Raw genomic sequence first — 19,887 nt, 5'->3', positions numbered from 1 at the left:
CTAGTGCAGGCATAGGCAACCTTGGCTCTCCAGATGTTTTGGAACTACAACTCCCATGATCCCTGAACACTGGCCCTGTTAGCTAGGGATCATGGGAGTTGTAGTTCCAAAACATCTGGAGAGCCAAGGTTGCCTATGCCTGGTCTAGTGGCTTCTGTCTCCTTGTACAGGCAACCCCCAATATGGGGGGGGGTTGCATTCCAGGCATATCTGCCAAGTCCCGGACTGCAGAATCCGGGACCGGCAGCCATGTGACACCGGACGTTGCGTAGACGCAACTTCCGGTGCCACTTTGCCCATCTATGGGCACAAAAAATGGCTGCCGCCGACACCGGAAGTCGCATCTATGCACTTCCGGACATGCGTAGACGCGACTTTCGAAGCCGGCGCCGGCCATTTTCAGTGCCCATAGATGGGCAAATCAGGGGGGGGGAATGGCTGCCGGCAGGAGAATATAAGGGAGAATAACGGGAGACGAAGTGATACGGGGGACCGCCGGGAAAAGGTAAGAAAAAACGGGGTTTCCCAGGGAAAACGGGGTACTTGGCAGCTATGATTCCCGGTCATTGCACACAACAGCAGAGCACACATAAGCCAGCTCTGCCCATTATGCCCCGCCCCCATTCCTCCCCCTTTTCCACCCACTTCTGGGTGTGCAATGTGTGCATGTGAGTGTTGCACGTCAATTGGCCGTGCAATAATTGGTTGTTGTATGTAATCTCCATTTGAGATCAGCGGTTACCTATAAATTATTTTCCGCAGATTCTCCTAGACAGGGCACGTGTCTACTCAGAAGTAAGTTTCCTTGTGCTTCATAGGGCTTATTCCAAGGTAAGTGGGTACAGGATTGCAGCAGCCTAGGCTTTCTTGTGAGGAAGGGGCAGAAAGTGTCTCATGCATCAGCACAGTTCAATACAATTGGGACTTACACATTTAAACACACAATAATCAGGCCAGATTGGTTGAAGCCCCGGAGGTGTACTAATTTGGCAAGGTGTCAGGGAGAAAGAGAGAACAAAATATGTCCTTTTACAAAGATGCATCATTCTGGTTAAGTAAAGCAAAAATTAATGCTTGTAATACAAACACTAAGTTCCCTTTCACAGCCATTTTATACCTCCCTCTATAGATTCACAACGGCAATGTAAGCTAGGTTTTGCTGGTGGTTGTGAGCAGGAAGTGAGCAAAACAATAATGAGCTAAATCAATTTATACTGCGAAACTGTATGTATTTAGAGTTCTTTTTATATCAGGGTTGACAAACTGTCTTCTGTTTTGTTTTTTGCTGCAAGAAACATCAGAGTTGGATGGTAGCAACCAAAGCAAGGAGGATAGGGAGGGAGGCATGCCTGTTTTCATGGCTTTGGCTAGGCTAGGATAGGCTAAGAGACACTGATTGGCTCAGGGGCACCAAGTGAGCTTCTTGGCTGAGTGGGGATTTCAAATCATTTTAGCTCAAAAAAGAAAAAGAAGAAAAATGTGTTTTATGAGGTTTTAATAAATAGCCACAACAAATGACTACACAGCTTGCTTTTTGACCAATTAAATCTTGAATTTATCCAAGCATGAACAACTGAACAGAACTGCTGTAAATCTTAGATCACTTTTGAGCCCCTCTACACCTAATGTTGCACTGAGTGTAGTAATGCACTGGAAGAAACAAAGATCACCAGTGTTGAAGCAATGATTCTTCAACATCAACTTCGTTGGACTGGTCATGTTGTGCAGATGCCTGATGATCGTCCTCCAAAGCAACTACCTTATTCCGAACTTAAAAATGGAAAGCGTAATGCTGGTGGTCAACAAAAGAGGTTTAAAGACTATCTCAAGGCAAATCTTTAAAATGTAGTATAAACACTGACAACTGGGAAACACTGGCCTGCGAGCGCTCCAGTTGGAGAACAGCCTTTACCAAAGGGGTCATGGGCTTTGAAGAAACTCGATCTCAGGACGCAAGGGAGAAACGTGCTAAGAGGAAGGCACCATTGGCAAATCCACACCGTGATCAACTCCCGCCTGGAAACCAATGTCCCCACTGTGGAAAGACGTGTGGATCCAGAATTGGCCTCCACAGTCACTTATGGACTCGTTAAAATCATGTTTATGGAAGGCAAACTTACTCGGCTACGAGTGATTGCCGAAGAAGAAGAAGAAGAAATGCAGCCTAAAATCAGTAGGTAAAAGACCTACAGTAATGTAACACATCTACAGCTCATGAAGCTTGAGTTCTTTACATGGTTTAGGGTTGACATGGGTAGAGAGCAGGGCAAATACTAAACACAATGATCCTTTGTAGTATGAAACTACAATGATGGGGAATTTCCCACCTTTTGATATTCTGTCTCATTACTCTGATATTTTTGTGAGTGTTTCATCCCACCTGTGAAAGAAGGTTCGATTCTGCAAGTGACATAAAATGGATGCTAATTTTTGTCTCTTTTGGCAAGTGCAGCAGGGTGCCCAATCTAAATACAGCATACTGGGTGCAGAAAATCCCTTTGGCACTTTTGTTGACGGCTACTGGTAGGGGTTCCAATTAGGAATCGAGGAGACGTTCTATTCAGTACATATTTAAGGTCAAAACTGTTGAATTTGCACTTTTGGAAACCATGTGTGAACCAACACACAGCTTTCCTTCAAAATTCACAGTTATCTGAATTTTGTAATGCAGTTCTCCGGCCCAATAACATTTACAAAAATGCATGTATTAAGGGAAAGTGTGCATAAAAATGAAGATATTAGTGAAAACATACAGAAATGCAATTTATTGGACAAGATTGCTTGCAAAATGTATGTATTAAAACAGCATATAAGAAAATTTTTATTAGGAGAAATTTGTACTAAAATGCTGGTGAATCTTCATGAATCAGCTATTTTGGAACGGCTGTTTTTAATTCTTAGAAATTCAAAAATGGCTTCTTAAATACCTTTTTGAAATAACTCTCTATACCTAATGATCTTATTTCCCTCCATATAGCCATGTATCTGTCCCAGTCCTTTCTGTTTCCTGACTCCTGACAATACAATTATTCAGAGTGGGGAAATTATGCATAGCCTGTACTAAAAGATTTCATACTTTGAGATGATCTGGAAAGGGTGGACTGCAAAACAATATTATCTGGAACAATGTGATGAATTCATTCTGTACTGGAAGCTTAAAATAAGTATCAAAATATAATAAAAGGTGTGCTAGAAGTTATATGGCAATTTATTATTCACACCAATAAAAATGTAAAAAAAGAAAGAAAGAGAAATTTATAAAGCATAATCCATGTATAGTGGACTGGAAGAATTATGATACATTATTTATGTAATATTGGACATTTGGCAACTCTCTAGAACAGGCATCCCCAAACTTCGGCCCTCCAGATGTGCTCCATGTGTTTTAATCTGTTTTTAGCTTTCTTGTAATTATTATTTGAATGTTTTGAGTAGCTGTTATCCACCGACAATTTTATTGTTGTTTTTCTTTTTGTAAACCGCTTTTGTAAACTACTATCAAGCGGTATATACATTTATGAAATAAATAAAAATAGGCAACTCTGTAGTAGATGGAGCTGTGGTCTGACTCAGTGTAAGGGAGCTTCCTAAGTCCCTCTGTTCTTCCGATCTCACAGCAGGTGCCCATCCAGAGACAGAGCCCAATGGTTAGGCAATAATGTTGTATGTGCTCACGCTATTGATTCCCTTTAGATCAGGCATCCCCAAACTTCAGCCCTCCAGATGTTTTGAACTACAATTCCCATCTTCCCCAAGCACTGGTCCTGTTAGCTAAGGATTATGGGAGTTGTAGGCCAAAACATCTGGAGGGCCACAGTTTGGGGATGCCTGCTCTAGAACTTCTCTGGTATTTCGTTTTCTTTGTATCATATTTTTAAAAATTAAATTGAGAAATTCTGACGCTATGCTACCACGTTAAGAACGTAAGAAGGTCTCTGAAGGATCAGACCAAAGGGCTCTCTAGGGCAACATTCTGTTCTCACAGAGGATTATGGGAAGCCCAAAAGCAGGAGCTGAGTACAATAGCGCTCTTCCTACTCATGTTTCCCAGGCATACCACCTCTGCTACTGGAGGTTAGATATAGCCATTATGACTAGTAGCCATTGCTAGCCTTATCTTCCATGGTTTTTCCCAATCCCAGCAAAGATGGTAGCCTACCTCTTATGACGATTTCTAAACTGGTCATCGGTAGGATTCAAAGGCTTAACGTTAGGGACAGACTTGAAATATGTTGCAAGCCAAGAACTCAATATGTAAAATAAAACTCTTACTCTCTGAAACATTTCCCTCCCACTTTTACAAAAACTTTTCTCCCTCCCATGTAGCTATCTCCCACGACACCCTTGCCCTACTTCTTCCGCACATTTTGTAATTAAGAAAGAGCTTATCAGCTGAGGTGACATCCCCGCCACTAATTCCCCTGCCCCGCTGTCCCGTGGGCGCAGTGAGAGCACAAAACAAACAAGTACACCATGTTTCCAAGCAATTTGTCAAATCATTAAATTGCCTGGGCAATAAGTAGCTGGCTCAATTAGACTGGCCAATCTCCATCACATAATATGATTTCTAGAGGCTGTTTTAGTCCTAATGGATTTGACTAATCCATTAGGGCACTAGGAGAAGGGGACGACAGAGGACAAAATGGTTGGACAGTGTTCTCGAAGCTATGAACTTGAGTTTGACCAAACTGCGGGAGGCAGTGGAAGACAGGAGTGCCTGGTGTGCTCTGGTCCATGGGGTTACGAAGAGTCAGAAACAACAACAACAACAACAACACCTACACAGAATATTTTTGTAATGCAACCTAGCTGGCTAGATGTAAAGTATGGACCACTTGGGGGCAGGGAGAAACCAGTAGTTCGCTTAAGAAAATAATGTGCCCAGCAAAGAATATTTGCAGCCATACTGACACTGTCAACCTTCTCCTTCAAGCCCACAATACGAGAACAGATTGCAGGAAAGCAAATCCCATTCCATTTTTTTTAAAAAAATGTGCTAAAACTCAAAATATTTTAGACTGCTTCCCTGCTTGAATGATGGGGAGCAATATTCCAGGCTGTTCAGTGACAAAGGGGTGGGTGGGGAAATCAAGCTGTTAACATTAAGGACTTTAAAGCATCTACCTAGAAATCACATTTTAGGACTTCTTTGGTGCTTGCACAGTGAAATGGTAGTTTTTATTTGTGCCTAGGACTTGACAGTGCTGTACATCACATGGCTGCAGCTTGGCATTGCAAACATTTTGACGTCTCAAAATGTTTGCAATGCCAAGCTGCAGCCATGTGATGTACAGCACTGTCAAGTCCTAGGCACAAATAAAAACTACCATTTCACTGTGCAAGCACCAAAGAAGTCCTAAAATGTGATTTCTAGGTAGATGCTTTAAAGTCCTTAATGTTAACAGCTTGATTTCCCCACCCACCCCTTTGTCACTGAACAGCCTGGAATATTGCTCCCCATCATTCAAGCAGGGAAGCAGTCTAAAATATTTTGAGTTTTAGCACATTTTTTTAAAAAAAATGGAATGGGATTTGCTTTCCTGCAATCTGTTCTCGTATTGTGGGCTTGAAGGAGAAGGTTGACAGTGTCAGTATGGCTGCAAATATTCTTTGCTGGGCACATTATTTTCTTAAGCGAACTACTGGTTTCTCCCTGCCCCCAAGTGGTCCATACTTTACATCTAGCCAGCTAGGTTGCATTACAAAAATATTCTGTGTAGGTGTTGTTGTTGTTGTTGTTGTTTCTGACTCTTCGTAACCCCATGGACCAGAGCACACCAGGCACTCCTGTCTTCCACTGCCTCCCGCAGTTTGGTCAAACTCAAGTTCATAGCTTCGAGAACACTGTCCAACCATTTTGTCCTCTGTCGTCCCCTTCTCCTAGTGCCCTCAATCTTTCCCAACATCAGGGTCTTTTCCAGGGAGTCTTCTCTTCTCATGAGGTGGCCAAAGTATTGGAGCACTGTGTAGGTACAGTTTCACATTTTAAACTTACTTAGCAAATTTGATTTCTTAGTGTAGAAATGGGTTTGATTTTCCTATTCCTGAGCTATTCCTATTCCACCCATACTGTGGTAGGAGGGTGGAGAGAGAGAAGTCAACATTTATTTTGGGTGATGGTGAATTAGAAGCCCTGGAGTCTGTTCAGATCTAAGAGATCATTTGCTCCAACAATACTCCATCTTTTATGGATGTTTCAGCTGAGATTCCTGCATTGCAGGGGTTTGGACTAGATAACCCTTGGGGTCCCTTCCAACTCTACGATTCTGTAAGACTGCTATCCTATGCCTCCTGGGCAGGCAACAGGTAGACCATTAGGCCTGGTGCAGTGGCCATGCTTTTATCATCATAGTATTACAGACTAGGAAGAGGCAAGGAACATATATACAAAGCAGCAGCATCTCATAGTTGCTTCCTGCAGGGTCTCACCTCCTACTCCCACAATGCAGCTGGACACTTGGATACTGCAGTGAAAAGCAGAGAGTGGCTTGCAGGCTGGATGAAGCAGCATTGCTGGCAAAGTCAAAAAGGCAGCTATAAGAACATGCAAACCAAAGAAGAGCCTGCTGGCTAGTCCAGCATCCTGGCCTCACAGTGGCCTGTGGGAAACCAGCAAGCAGCGTCTGAGCACAAGAGTCAGGCAGCCTGATGAGGATAGGACCGGCCCTGTCATTAGGCAGAGGGAGGCAAATGGCCAAAGAGGAACTATTGGATCAGGGATGGTGGGTTCTGTTTCACCACCTGAGGCAAAACTGGAAGGTGTTACACCCCCACCCCAAACAACCTACCATCACCGCTCCCCCGAAGCCTCCCTTACCCAGATCACATGGTGGTTCCCACAAAGTAGCAGCAGCAGCGACAACAGGCTCTGGCAAGATCCCACAAGATCTTGTGGAGCTCTTGACATTTATCTCAGCAGCTGGAACAATCGGATGAAAGTGGAAAACATCTAGGTGACTGTAAGGGGAAGATTTGGAATATTATGAGCTTGGAGGACGATTTGAACTTTAGAAATAAGACGGCAGTGGACAGTTGCGAGGAATTCCCAATTTCTTGAAGCATGGGAACCCAAAAATAAATTATTTAGATGATTTGGCATAACATTCGGTTTGATTGATATATATATGTGTATAATTTGAAATATTGAATGTGATATAATTGGTTTTAATTGGAAAATTAATAAAAATATTTTTTTTAAAAAAAAAAAGATCTTGTGGAGCTCTTGCGAGCTCTGGGTGCGATTTCACTGGAAATGGCCCCCACTACTGGTGCTGCTTCTCTGCTGGTGGCAGAGGTGGGCAGGGCCTCTATGGGGGCACCCCCTCTTGGGTTTCTGTGCCTGAGGCAGCTGCCTCAGCATGGTGTGAATGTGGTGTGGTTGGTGTGACGGATACCAGAGCTGGACCCTGTCCATCTGACATGTGACTTTTGCTGTGAAATATGCAAATATGCCGGATCTCTGTGAAGCTGACTTGTCGTCATGCATCAAAGGGTTATTTCTGCCACTCACAGTAATGTCTGTGGCAGTGTTGGTAACTATTAACAGGAGAAAAATTAATAACTGTTAGGAGGAGATAATATCAGAGAGTCTTTTTGTTGTCATTATTACAAGCTGCTTTCCTCCAAGACCACTTTTGCGGCTCTGGAAAGTGTCTACAATGCATGTAGCTGACAAGAATATTACATATCCTTTAGATTTAATACAAGCGGATGAGTAGTTTGAACTCAATATGTGAACAATGCAGTTTGCTCCCTAACGTCAGGGTCTCTGGTCTTTGGGATCTGCAAAAGCATCTGTTGTTTTTCCTGCGGAGAATTTCCTGCCACTGTTCCCAATTAATGCCCAGGTGCAGAAAAGCTTTATCTTTTTTTTAAAACAAAGTGGATCATTAGGAAAAAGGGAAGGGGAAGCGTGTTGAGAAAAATTGGAGCTGACTTGCCTTTCAAATCACTAATTTGAGCAGGTGATTCAATTAATGGGATTACTGCACAGGGGCATATCATCCTGCTGCTGACCTTTCATGAGCGACATCTCATCACTTCCCATCCGCTTGTGCAATGTGGCCCTTTGCCACCCTCGCTACATCTGGGATTTTGCATTAACAGAAGCCTCAGAGCTGCAAGGAGCCTTTTGAGATGCAACAGTGACTACAGCTCAACAAAGAAACGTCTAGGGAAGTTAGAATCCTCTGTGGCCACGAGGGAAGCTCATGAGTTGCAACATCTGGCTGCTGGTGCATTGCTGTTCAATCTCCCAGAATCTCAGATTTAATTACTGAAAGGAGTCCATTTTAAGCTTTTGCTGCTGCAAAATAATAGTAATAAAATGAAGGGGAAATAATCGGCAGTCACCACAATCCAGTCAGCAAGGGTGATCTATAGCAAAGTGTCTGGTGGCACCTTTTAAAGACCAACACATTAATCATGGCATAAACTTTCAAAGGCCAGTGCCTTCTTCCTCGCGCAAATGAAATACAATTAAGTATGCTATGCAAAAATCAAACAGAGTAGCTTTCAAACATACTGTTCGCAACTCTCACAAGTAGGAGGCCTGAGCAGAGCACGCTCAACTTGAAGACTGAACTTTTGCCTCAGCACAGATCAGCTGCCACAGATGTAGTAGCAAGTATGCACCCTTCAGTGGCATCTTGAAAATAGGGGCATTGCCCATGAATGCCTCAGAAACCTTACAGCAGGGGTGGGGAACCTGTGGCCTTCTAGGTGTTGCTAGACTACAACTTCCATCAACTCTGACCATTGGCCATGAAAGGGGTTCACATTCAACAAGGTTAAATCTGCAGGTTGTGTGTGTGTGCGTGCGTGCAACTGATAACACAAGTTCCTTGTGTGCATTACAAGACAAATCAGCTGAGGTAGGGTGAGAATAAACATGACACCAATAAAACAATAAAGTGCAGCTATGAAATCAAAAGATCCATTTAGAACACAGTTGGGTGGGAGTGCATCTTCACAGCACTGAATCAGCTAAAACAGGAACACAAAAATGAATGACTGCTAATTTACAAATGTTTGACTTGATTTGTGGCATCGAGCCACACTGACCAAGTGCTAGGCTTGACCAAAGCAACTATACGAATCCAAGATGAATTTTCCGAGGTTGAGGGGTTTTTGTCCTCAGATCACATTTTAACATTTCAGTTGTTCATGTGCCTCTGACATTTAGTACAACATCCGTCAGAAGTGGGGCCTCGATATCAAGAGCCCTGGAAAAGCCTGAAACTTGTACACAGATCAAAAATGCAGAGGAATCATTCCTCCATCCCAAAGCCAGTGATCTTTTCACTTGAAATGAAATCAAAGGCAGTACTCTGAAGTATGTTTTAGATTTGTTTGTTTGTTTTAAAAAAGCTGATGTAATCAAATGCACTTTGCTCTATGTATCTCATCATGGGTCATGAAGCAGAACTTTTTAAAAAGCTGAATTCACAGACAGTACACCAATTTCCCTTCTACTGAACACATTATTATAGGCCAGTGTTTCTCAACCAGTGTGCCTCCAGATGTTTTGGGACTACAACTCCCATCATCCCTAGCTAGCAAGACCAGTGGTCAGGAATGATGGGAGTTGTAGTCCCAAAACATCTGGAGGCACACTGGTTGAGAAACACTGTTATAGGCGCATGGAGGGCATCTGAAGGCCACCCAGTCTAAGCCATGGAAACTGTGGCAACAGCCTCTGCTTTATGGATGGGGCAGAAATTCGATTCACCTCACTTTTAAATGTGAATCTACCTAATTCACACTTTCCGAAGCAATAGACAAACCAACATGCAGCCCTCCTGCAAAATTTGCACTTCTCCAAATATTGTTGTACAGTTCACCAGCCAAGCAGTGCGTACAAAAACATATTTACTATTGAAAATAACATACAATAACACATTATATTAGGAGCATTGCTTTGCAAAAAAAAAAAAAAAGTGCACGGAATGTGACCCATCAAAGCCAGCATTCCGTTTCCCACAGTGGCCACCCAGGTGCTCCTGGGAACTCCATGGGTAGGGCATGAAAGTCATAGCCCCCAGCAATGGGTATTCAGTGGATTATTGCCTCTAAACATGGAAAATTTATATTTAGTTATCGTGACTGGTAGCCATTGGCTGATCTATCCATCATATCTATTCCCCTTTTAAAGCCAGTGGCTCACACCTCGCGGCAACAAATGTCACCCACAAATGTGTTGGATGAGGAAGTAAAAAGAACAGGAAAAGTATTACTGGATCAGGTTTTGTTTTTGTTTTTTTACTGTTCAGTAGCCTCGCTGCCCTTTCTGTGCCGTTCACCACCCTTCCCTTTGCCCCTAACTTTCCTAGAATAATTTTGGAAAAACTGGAACACATTACACAACCCCTGTGCTTAAGTGACCCAACTGAGCTTGACAATTCACCTAAGTGGGAAGGGACCGTCTATGCTTGTTTGATTATGCCCTCTTCCGGAAGCAACAGGATTTTTCACCGATATGTATCTCTGTACCTCAAATACATTGGGCACGAGGCTTGGCGTCAACTTATTTTCCTACCATGAACCAGTTGTCGCCTGAGCCTGTAACTATTTGCTTAAATGAGCTGCACTGAATAGACAGAATGAAAACACACAAGCCTGCACTTCAGGGGTATTTTCCTTATATAATTGACTCATCCATTTTGTTCGCCCTTGAAGGATGCCTGAATGGGGTACTGTACCAGCATTGTTCAACATCCTAACAAATGAGATGGGAGGGCAGAAACATACACCAGAATGAAAGAGATGCCTGCTTATTATCATGCTGCTCAGGACACCCCCTGAAACCTGGTTTGAAGCAAAAGACTCTGGAAAATTCACTCATACCGGGCTATTTCTATTTCTGCTTCTCTCCAGTCAGAACAGCAAACACTAAAGAGGGAAGGGCTTTTTAACCCTTCAGTGATGGAGCATCTGCTTTGCTTGCAATCTCAGTCTCTGGCATCTCCAGCTAGAGTTGGGAGAGAACCCTGTCTGAAATCCTGACAAATCTGAGATAGATGCACCAGTGGTCTGATTCAAGGCAAGGGAGTTTTCTTTGTCCCCAAATTCTGTCTCAGTCCATTGCTCCCATCTGTCCCAACTCTGTGGCTTTTGTTTACATCAAGTTCAGAGGACTGACTGACTATTTGGCTTCTATGAAAGAAAGATCCAGAACAGGAAAAGGCCAGAATAGGTACTTTTGAAGGCTGGAATCTGCAGGCTGTCACCTCAAATGATTCAAGAAACCATGGAGCTGGGCAGACCAAGGCTGACAGAACAGCTCTGACAGGGTGTAGTGATTAGTAAAGGTGATGCTTAACAGCACAGTTAAATTGCCTGTGTGTTCAGCTCATAGAATCATCGAATTTTAGAGTTGGAAGGGACCCTGAGGGTCATCTTGTCCAACCCCTTGCAATGCAAAGGGTCAAGGGAATCAAAGGCTTCTGTTGGCTTCTGTTTAAACCCTGGAGTGTTGGTCAGGGAACCATAGGAAACTGCTTTCAAAAGACTCAAAACACCTTCAAGCACCCCAAACCAAACCAAGTAACTCCAAAGTGATTCAAGTAAGATGAACAACTGCAGAGTATCCAATGTATGTTCACTGCATGTTCAGCCTGGCTTGTTCAATGGGTTCCTTGTAAAGTAGACCATTTTTGAGGGGAAAAACCTTGTTCAGCACAGATGGGGAAGCTATGGCCTTCTAGATGGTGCTGGACTACAATTCTGAGCACCCTGACCATTGGCCATGTGGCTAAGGCAGGTGGGATTTAGAGACCAACATACTAAGAGCCCTGAAAGGCTCATTCATCCAGAATCACACTAGTCAACCAGATGCCTGTGGGAAATATAGAAGCAGAATCTGACACAACAGCACTCTACCTACTTGTGATTCCCAGCAATTGGTTTTCAGAAGCATTATCGCTCTGACAGTGGAGGTAGAACATAGCCACCATAGGTCTTTGTCTTCCATGAATTTTCTAAGCCTCTTTTAAAGCCATCCAAGTTGACAGCCATCTCTACATCTTACGGGAGTGAATTCATTTAACTATGCTCTGCGTGAAGAAGGGAGATTCAGGACAGTCAAAATGATACTTGTCCAACGTTCAGATTCATCAGATGGCCCTGGATTTAAGTATTATGAGAGAGGGAGAAAAACTTCTCTTTATTCACTTCCCCATCTCTGTTCTAGACGGCCTTTTCAAGTGCATTCTTGCAGCGCGCAGGAGTAAAGAATTCTAAATTAAGAACATTTTGACATGCCTTTCTGCAGGGCAAACTCAGCAATGAAAGAAATTACTTTGGGGCATTGGTGGCTGGGCCTTAATGTCATTTTAACATCATTTTCTTGTACTCCACCTACGCAGAGTAGCAATGATGTTTGTCATAATGTATGTACAAGATGAGTCATGCCATTGCAGTGTAATTGGTCAAAGTTCCGGGATGCTCTATAATTGAGCTGAGCTACAAGAAAAATATAGTATCATATTTCAAAAGTGACAAGCAGCAGAAATTACACAAGATTTCAGCAAGAGGAAGAGTGAGCGAACAGCAGTTGCCTAGGGACAACAGCTCCTGTCAGATGCTACCACAATTAAAGAGATCATATCAGTGCCATCCTAGATGGATGACAGATGCAGTTGCGCAAGCTTCCCTTCTACGGAAAACTCCAGTCTCTTCATGATAGAAGGATGTCTAATCATTCATTAGCTTCCAGTCATACCTCGATTTAAGTACGCCTCGGTTGTTCTTGGTGTTGTTGTTTTTTCAGTTTAAGTACTCCGCGGACCTGTCTGGGACGGATGAATCCACTTTCCATTACTTTCAATGGGAAAGTTCGCTTCAGGTTAAGTACAGACTTCCGGAACCAATTGTGTTTGTAAACTGAGGTACCACTGTATTCAATAAATGATTGCCACTGGGCACAGAATAGAGGTCATCCCAGTAGTGATGTATGGAAGTGAGAGCTGGACCATAAAGAAGGCTGATCGCCGAAGAATTGATGCTTTTGAATTATGGTGCTGGAGGAGACTCTTGAGAGTCCCATGGACTGCAAGAAGATCAAACCTATCCATTCTGAAGGAAATCAGCCCTGAGTGCTCACTGGAAGGACAGATCGTGAAGCTGAGGCTCCAATACTTTGGCCACCTCATGAGAAGAGAAGAATCCTTGGAAAAGACCTTGATGTTGGGAAAGATTGAGGGCACTAGGAGAAGGGGACGACAGAGGACGAGATGGTTGGACGGTGTTCTCGAAGCTATGAACATGGGTTTGACCAAACTGCGGGAGACGGTGCAGGACAGGAGTGCCTGGCATACTGTGGTCCATGGGGTCACGAAGAGTCGGACACGACTAAATGACTAAACAACAACAACCAAGCACATACAGTTCTGAAATTTCCTGCAGCAACCCTCCCAGGAAAAGCAAAACTTCCTTCTTGCCGTTTTACCTTTCTAGTCCTGGAACAGGAGTCAGGGGTGAGAGAGGGATGCTACTGAAAACAGCCTTTTGCTAGTTTCTCCTCTCCCTCTTTGTAATTTCTACTGCAATTTAGCCCATGTCCTTGCGTGGTGACACTGCTTATTTCCTTGCCCCCAGTAGGGGCAGCCAATGATGTGAAGGGGAGACGAGAAAGCACATAGCGTAATGACATCGAGGCAAGTTGCACTAGGTGCTGTGGAGCAGGGAGTAAAGAATTTGACACAGAGCTTCCTGTTTCAGCAGCGGTCTCGCGCTTCTTGTAATGTTTTGTTCTGCCTCTGTACATCCAGACTAGACCATTGCAGGGCTGCCTTTAAAGACAGTGGTATAAAAGGGAGCCTCCAGAATGCTGGCAGGAAAAAGGCAGTTGAAGCACGTGGCATCAATCTTGCACTAACTCCATTGGTTATCAGTTTGTTTCCAGGGTCAATGGGAATGTTGGTCTTAAATTTTAACAACCAGAGGCCTGAATAGCCTGGGATCAGGTTAGCTTAAGGACCAGCTTAAGATTAGGGTCACAGGCCCTTTTCTCTGGCCCATCTTTAGCAGAGATTCAAGGAGAGGAGACACCGGTGGCAGGGCCTTCTCAGTGGTAGCACCACAGCTATGGAATTCTCTCTTTCTGGACAATCAGCTTTATGTTGGTTTTAAAAGCTGCTAAGTTCTTAATACAAATAAGTGTGTTTTTATTGTTGGCGTTCTTTTTATCTAAACCATATAAACTAATTTCAAACGAATTTTAAAAGCTGTACACAAAATATTTGGAAGAAAGCAAAATGGAAAGCAAACACCCTCTCACTTTGCCTCCCTAGCTTCCACAAGCTCTTCTTCCAGCAGAGTCAATAGACCGAGATATAACGAAAGTGCCAATTTGCATCATGGGTAGGCAGAAAACCTACTTCCTCTTCTACAACTGCCGTTCTTAGCCATGAAAGGCTCTCGGAGACGCTTGGTTATCACATTATTGCTTTGGGAGCTTTTCTTGAGGTTCCTGTCTTTGCTTTTGAGAAGGCTAGAGTTTTCTAAATAAAAGATATAGCCATTCTTGTATGTCAGGCTGTTTGGAGGCAATGGTTAAGGGAGCCATGTTTTGGGACTACAACTCCCATCATCCCTACCTAACAGGGCCAGTGGTCAGGGATGATGGGAGTTGTAGTCCCAAAACACCTGAGGGAGCGAGTTTGGGGGTGCCTGGTCTATGCCATGGAATGTGCACATGAAGCACACCCTGTAATAGTGAGTGCAAAGCCTCAGGTTTGGTGAAGGAAGGAAGGAAGGAAGGAAGGAAGGAAGGAAGGAAGGAAGGAAGGAAGGAAGGAAGGAAGGAAGGAAGGAATGCTTCTGAAAGCAGAGATATGCTTGACAATGCATGCATACCATCAGCTGAAATTTCTGAATGCACAGGGAGCTTGAAAAAGATCTCCAGAAGTCAGGGGAGCATGAATACCCTCCAGAGTTCCTGCCCTTCCGACCTGAACACTGCAGTACATTATGCAAAATAAGCAAATTTGAACATTTGTCTTGATTTGCATATTTCAGACAGGCTTGAATGCAGCTTTTCTTGGTGCAGAATATTTTGCAGAGTGCAGAGAACCCTGGGAACCATTTTCTCAAAAGAGGGAGGGGGAAAGGCTTCAGCAGCTCATCAGGAAGAGGTGAAGCATAATATGTCAGCTGTTCCTTTCCCCTCATGGTAACAGAGAAGAGGCAGTATTCCTACATCACTGATCCCGTGAAGTGGTATTGCTCACTTGGCAGTGGCATGGCAGGAAAAGCCAGAAGCAAGTCCCTTCCTTTCTTATCTTCTACTAACACAGTCTTTCAGGATTCTCTTACAAGACCCGGAAATGATTTGGAGCTGCACGTAAGCATAACTTAAGGATGGAATTCCATAAACTCCTAATTTTAACTCCCATTGAGCATAGGACTCTGTGTGTGTATAAGCGTTTCATATTTTACTGTAATATTACAGGAAGGTGAAAATGACATTTCTAGTACATTGCTCACTGGAGGGCCATTGAGAGAGCATCCACCCAGCAACAGAAAATATGATGATCACATTTGTAATGCCTCTACCACTATATCTATCTATCTATCGCCAAAAGCTGAGTTAATAAAGCTTAAGCATTTTACTCTTTTCCTTCCCGCTACAAAAACACAAATGCAAGATGATTTCATCAGCTCTCGATAATAGATATGCACATAACCAGAGGGAAGTATATTTAATAACTTGCCTAAAATATGCACTGGATTCAGTACAGGAGAAGTACAGAAGGCAATAAAATATAATCTATTATCTCAGCTCATTTTGGTCAGGAAATAATACCGCAAAGTTAATATGGTGCATGTGAGCCTTATGAAAAACAGGCAGGAGAAGCTTACAACCTTATCTGCTGGCAGTTGCTCTGATGGGCGATTAATAAGTGACGCTGAGAGGCATGGAATAGAAATCATATGGACTATGGAGAAAGGAAAGGGCTTGGAAATGAAACTGTCAGGTTGAGGAGGGGAAAGAGTTGATTCCACCACTGCACTCATAAAAAAGCAAAGGGAGAACTCCTTTCTGTATTCAATCTGATGCTTCATTGATCTCAGCAGCAGTGCAGGGGAGGTGGAATGCAGGGAAGTGCAATTCCAGGGTGTGTGTTTTTCCAGAGCAGGAATTATGACATCATCTGCAGGAGCACCAGGGGAACTGGGGAACCTTCCTTGCTCTGGCAGTTTTACTATCGATTATGGGATAAAGGAAGTCAGAGAAGTCTGCTTACCTCTTTAAAGCTACCAACAGCATTGCAGGCTGCCACTGGCTGCCCCAAACACTGGCCCAGCAGAGGAAGGTTGCGAGAGGCTTCTCTTGGTTGGCAGGGGTCAAAAACAGGCTTCTTTGCAAGCCAGGAGAATTGATCCTAACCACCTGCCAAATTGGCCAATGGCAGGCAGCTTCTGGGGCAGGCGCTCCTCAGGGGGCGGGGCCAACTGAGCTTGCAGGCTTCAATTGGTTTTGCTCCCTGGCCATTTAAAAAGGCCCACCCCGACTTTCACACACAGTTTCCGCATTGGATCACCCACCCACCTGCTCTGAAAAGCATCTGTAAGATCGACATTAGAGCTAATGTCTGGCTCTTTCACGAAACAATTACATTCTGGAAGTGTGTTGTGAAAGCCAAGAACCTTTCGCTTTCCATGTTTGGGAAGGGCTGCAAAATCAAACACCTTGGACCACCTCACTGAGGGCCACATGTCATATTATGTTGGAGTTCTGGGACTGGATCTTGCAATGTATCTGTTAACGCTAGTTGTGGTCCACAAAGACTTATGTCATCACCAATGTGCTACAAGATCCTTGCTTGCTTCCATTGTCAGTTTGGTCTTCAAAAAGCAGCCAAAGGGAGGGGCAATCTGGATCAGGGTTGCAGGGCAGGGGGAGAAGGGTCAATTCTCCTCTCCCCTGCCACACACAATACATTTTTGTACTCATATTCTCCCCATAGCTGTCAACTTTTCCCTTTTCTTGCGAGGAATCCTATTTGGAATAAGGAATTTCCCTTTAAAAAAGGGAAAAATTGACAGCTATGATTCTCCCCCTTCTGTGACTAGCAGCAGCTGGAGGGAGCTAGTAGCTGGGGCCACAGTATGTGGGGGGGAGGGTTGAACCACTTTCCCCCATGTGATGACTGATCCAATCTCCTCTCCACTTTGCGCAGCGGTAGTATGGGCTGAAGGCTGATAACTTGAAGCTGAAGCTAAGGAAGAACAGGTCTGACCGGTGCCTGGAAGAGTGGCCACCTGAGAACCCTTTATGTGCACTACCTTGGGTTCCACAATGGAAGTAAAGTGGGATATAAATGTAAGAAAATGAAAATCAATCCAAAGAACCAAATCACGTTGAGAACTCTAATCCCGTGACCCCAACATAATGCACTATGGGACCAAGTTGTGCTATTTTAAAACCAGAATCAAGGCAGCTGTCGTCTATTAATTATTCCATGGTAATTAGCACTGAATATAGCCAGTTAGCAATTAGCATTTCTTACCTTTAATCTTTCTGTTACACCATCAGTGAAACTGACTGTGAATTCAGCAATTTTGGGCACTCTGAGTTTTCCTTTGTTCTTCTGGTCTGGTTGATATTCTGTTCTCGTTTTCACAATCACCTAGGAGCAAATGTTGACACCTTAAGCTTTCAGAACAAAGCAAGCATGGTTTTGTTGGCATAAATGTTACTTTCCCACAAACCCTCTCCTCAGATAACCTCATGCATACTGCAATCATCATAATTTTTATTTCTAAAAAGGAAGGAGGAGGAGGTCAACTGAGTGCATCATTAAAACCTTACAATTCTGAAAGATGGAGTGTTTGTGTTTCTGTCTTTCAGAATTGTGAGGTTTTAATGATGTTTTAAGTGCATGAGCATCCTGCATGTGGTAGGATCTGCTTAGGCAGGCTTCCTCAACCTTGGCCCTCCAGATGTTTTTGGCCTACAATTCCCATGATCCCTAACAAGCAGGACCAGTGGTCAGGGATGATGGGAATTGTAGTCTCAAAACATCTGGAGGGCCGAGGTTGAGGAAGCCTGTTGCTTAGGACTCAACAGAAGCCTGCTTCTCCTCTCCCCCAGATAGCTATGCAGAAACAGCATGCCAGGGCAATTTGGGGCATGGGAGATCTCGGTGCCCCACACTCTTGATGCTGTTCAAGTTACTTGTGACCCAGATTGTGGCGCTAGCCTTGCAACCACTTGGCAATGCTAACAAGCATCATTCCAACTGACTCTTTCCATCTACCTGCTCTCAAAAACCTATCTCCCTGAAGCTCACTGGGTGACCATGGAACAGTTACTGTATCTCATTGAGCATCCAACCTCACAAGGTTGTTATGAAGACAAAGTGAAGAGGGGCGAATCATCTATGCCACCTTCTGCTCTTTAGAAAAAAAGGTGGGGTGCAAATGTAGTAATAATCTGTCATCTCCAGCTTTGCCCTCCTAATAAACTGCATCCTATTGTATATTTTTCATTTACTGCTCTGCCCTCTGTGGATATTTTAGCAATCTGAATCCAGAACAGCACTGATAATTTGCAGTCTGATTAAGGTTGGAACCAAACGTTACAAGGAGCTACTGATGGAGATGGTGGCCTCTTTGCTGAGTCCCCTTCTTCCCCTCCATAACATGTAGTGCAACTAAACCATATCCTGGCCTCTTTGCACTGTGCCTTTCCTGCCTCCATAGAGACCAGAGGTGCAGAAATTCATAGATGAAAGATGTCAGAGAACAGAGATCTTCCATTTTAAGCCTTAAGGCTCCATATAGATCAGAGGTGGGGAACCGCAGGCTTGGGGAGCAGGTGCGGCCCTCCATACCTTTCTGTCCGGCCCTCAGAATACTTCCGAGGCTGCACCTCCTCTCCACAAGCAACAGCCTTCCCTGTTTCATACCCAAAGTATTTTTGCCTGGTTGGAGCATGTCACTGAACTTGCTTGTCTAGATGGAAGATAGAGATGGGTTTATGAGAGTGTGGCGAAACTAGCTTAATGTTCAAAGGTAAGGTTGCATGTTTGGCTCATCTCGCTTTTGCCTCTAGCCCTGCCTATCACTGGCATGTGACTTTGGAAAGTCTGTCCAGAAGGGAATGTGGTCCTCAGGTCCAAAAAGCTTCCCCATCCCTGATATAGATCCTTCTTCCTCTGCTCTTGTTTAAAACTAATTTGGGTCCTGTCTGCCATATTCCTTGACTCCTCACCCCAAAGAGCAGCCAGCCTTAATGGGTCATTTTGGTTCACTTGTACAATACACACATGCTTCCCAGGTCTTCATTGTGTTTTGTATTGCATTTTGATTTCAGTGGGTCACCTTGGGAGCCCATTTTTAGCTGAAAGGGAAAATAATATTAAATATATTTGAGAGGATAAAGTCTTTTTCTGCAGCAGCAGCAGCAGCAGCAGCAGCAATGAACACCACTGTGTGAATAACTAAGCAAGTATTTAGATTTCCATGCAGGATTTGTGTTCTAGATTTACATAGTGTTGTTCATAAGAACCTCCCTCAGCAGCATGGCTGGCTACTTGCTTTCACCTTGTTCCAAACACTTGAATCATTTTAAAACCCACCTGCCGGAAAATCTCTTATTGTCAGTAGCCCACCCTTCTCACCTACAACTGAGAACTCACAGGAGTGACTGCTGATCCTTTTTCGTTTTTTTCTGAAAAAGGAGCTCTTAAAGTGAGCACTGATAAGGAGTGAACCACTAGGACTTATCAACAAGGAAGTCATTTTCAATGTTTCACCTTGCCAAGAGAGAGATAGCAAGAGAAAGAGGGAGGGGGGGAGAGAGAGAAGTAAGTATGCTGAGAGATTTAAGTAGGATGAACTGACAGGAATCTCCTCTCATACTTTGTAACTTGCCCTGTG

General features: G+C 43.8%; 1 protein-coding gene across 1 annotated transcript in view; it reads right to left on the bottom strand.

Moving 5' to 3' along the window:
- Window positions 1-19,887, bottom strand: part of NSG2 (neuronal vesicle trafficking associated 2) — a 54,560-nt gene that overhangs the window by 9,750 nt on the left and 24,923 nt on the right. The window contains exon 3 of the mRNA XM_035105312.3: window positions 17,514-17,633. Within this exon, the coding sequence (XP_034961203.2) occupies window positions 17,514-17,633 (120 nt within the window). The remainder of the gene's footprint in view (window positions 1-17,513; window positions 17,634-19,887) is intronic.

This window comes from Zootoca vivipara, chromosome 2, assembly GCF_965207765.1.
Source record: "Zootoca vivipara chromosome 2, rZooViv2.hap1.1, whole genome shotgun sequence".
NCBI classification, from domain to species: domain Eukaryota; kingdom Metazoa; phylum Chordata; class Lepidosauria; order Squamata; family Lacertidae; genus Zootoca; species Zootoca vivipara.
The sequence above is the reverse complement of the archived record's forward strand: the minus strand, read 5'-3'. Positions and strand labels throughout refer to the sequence as shown.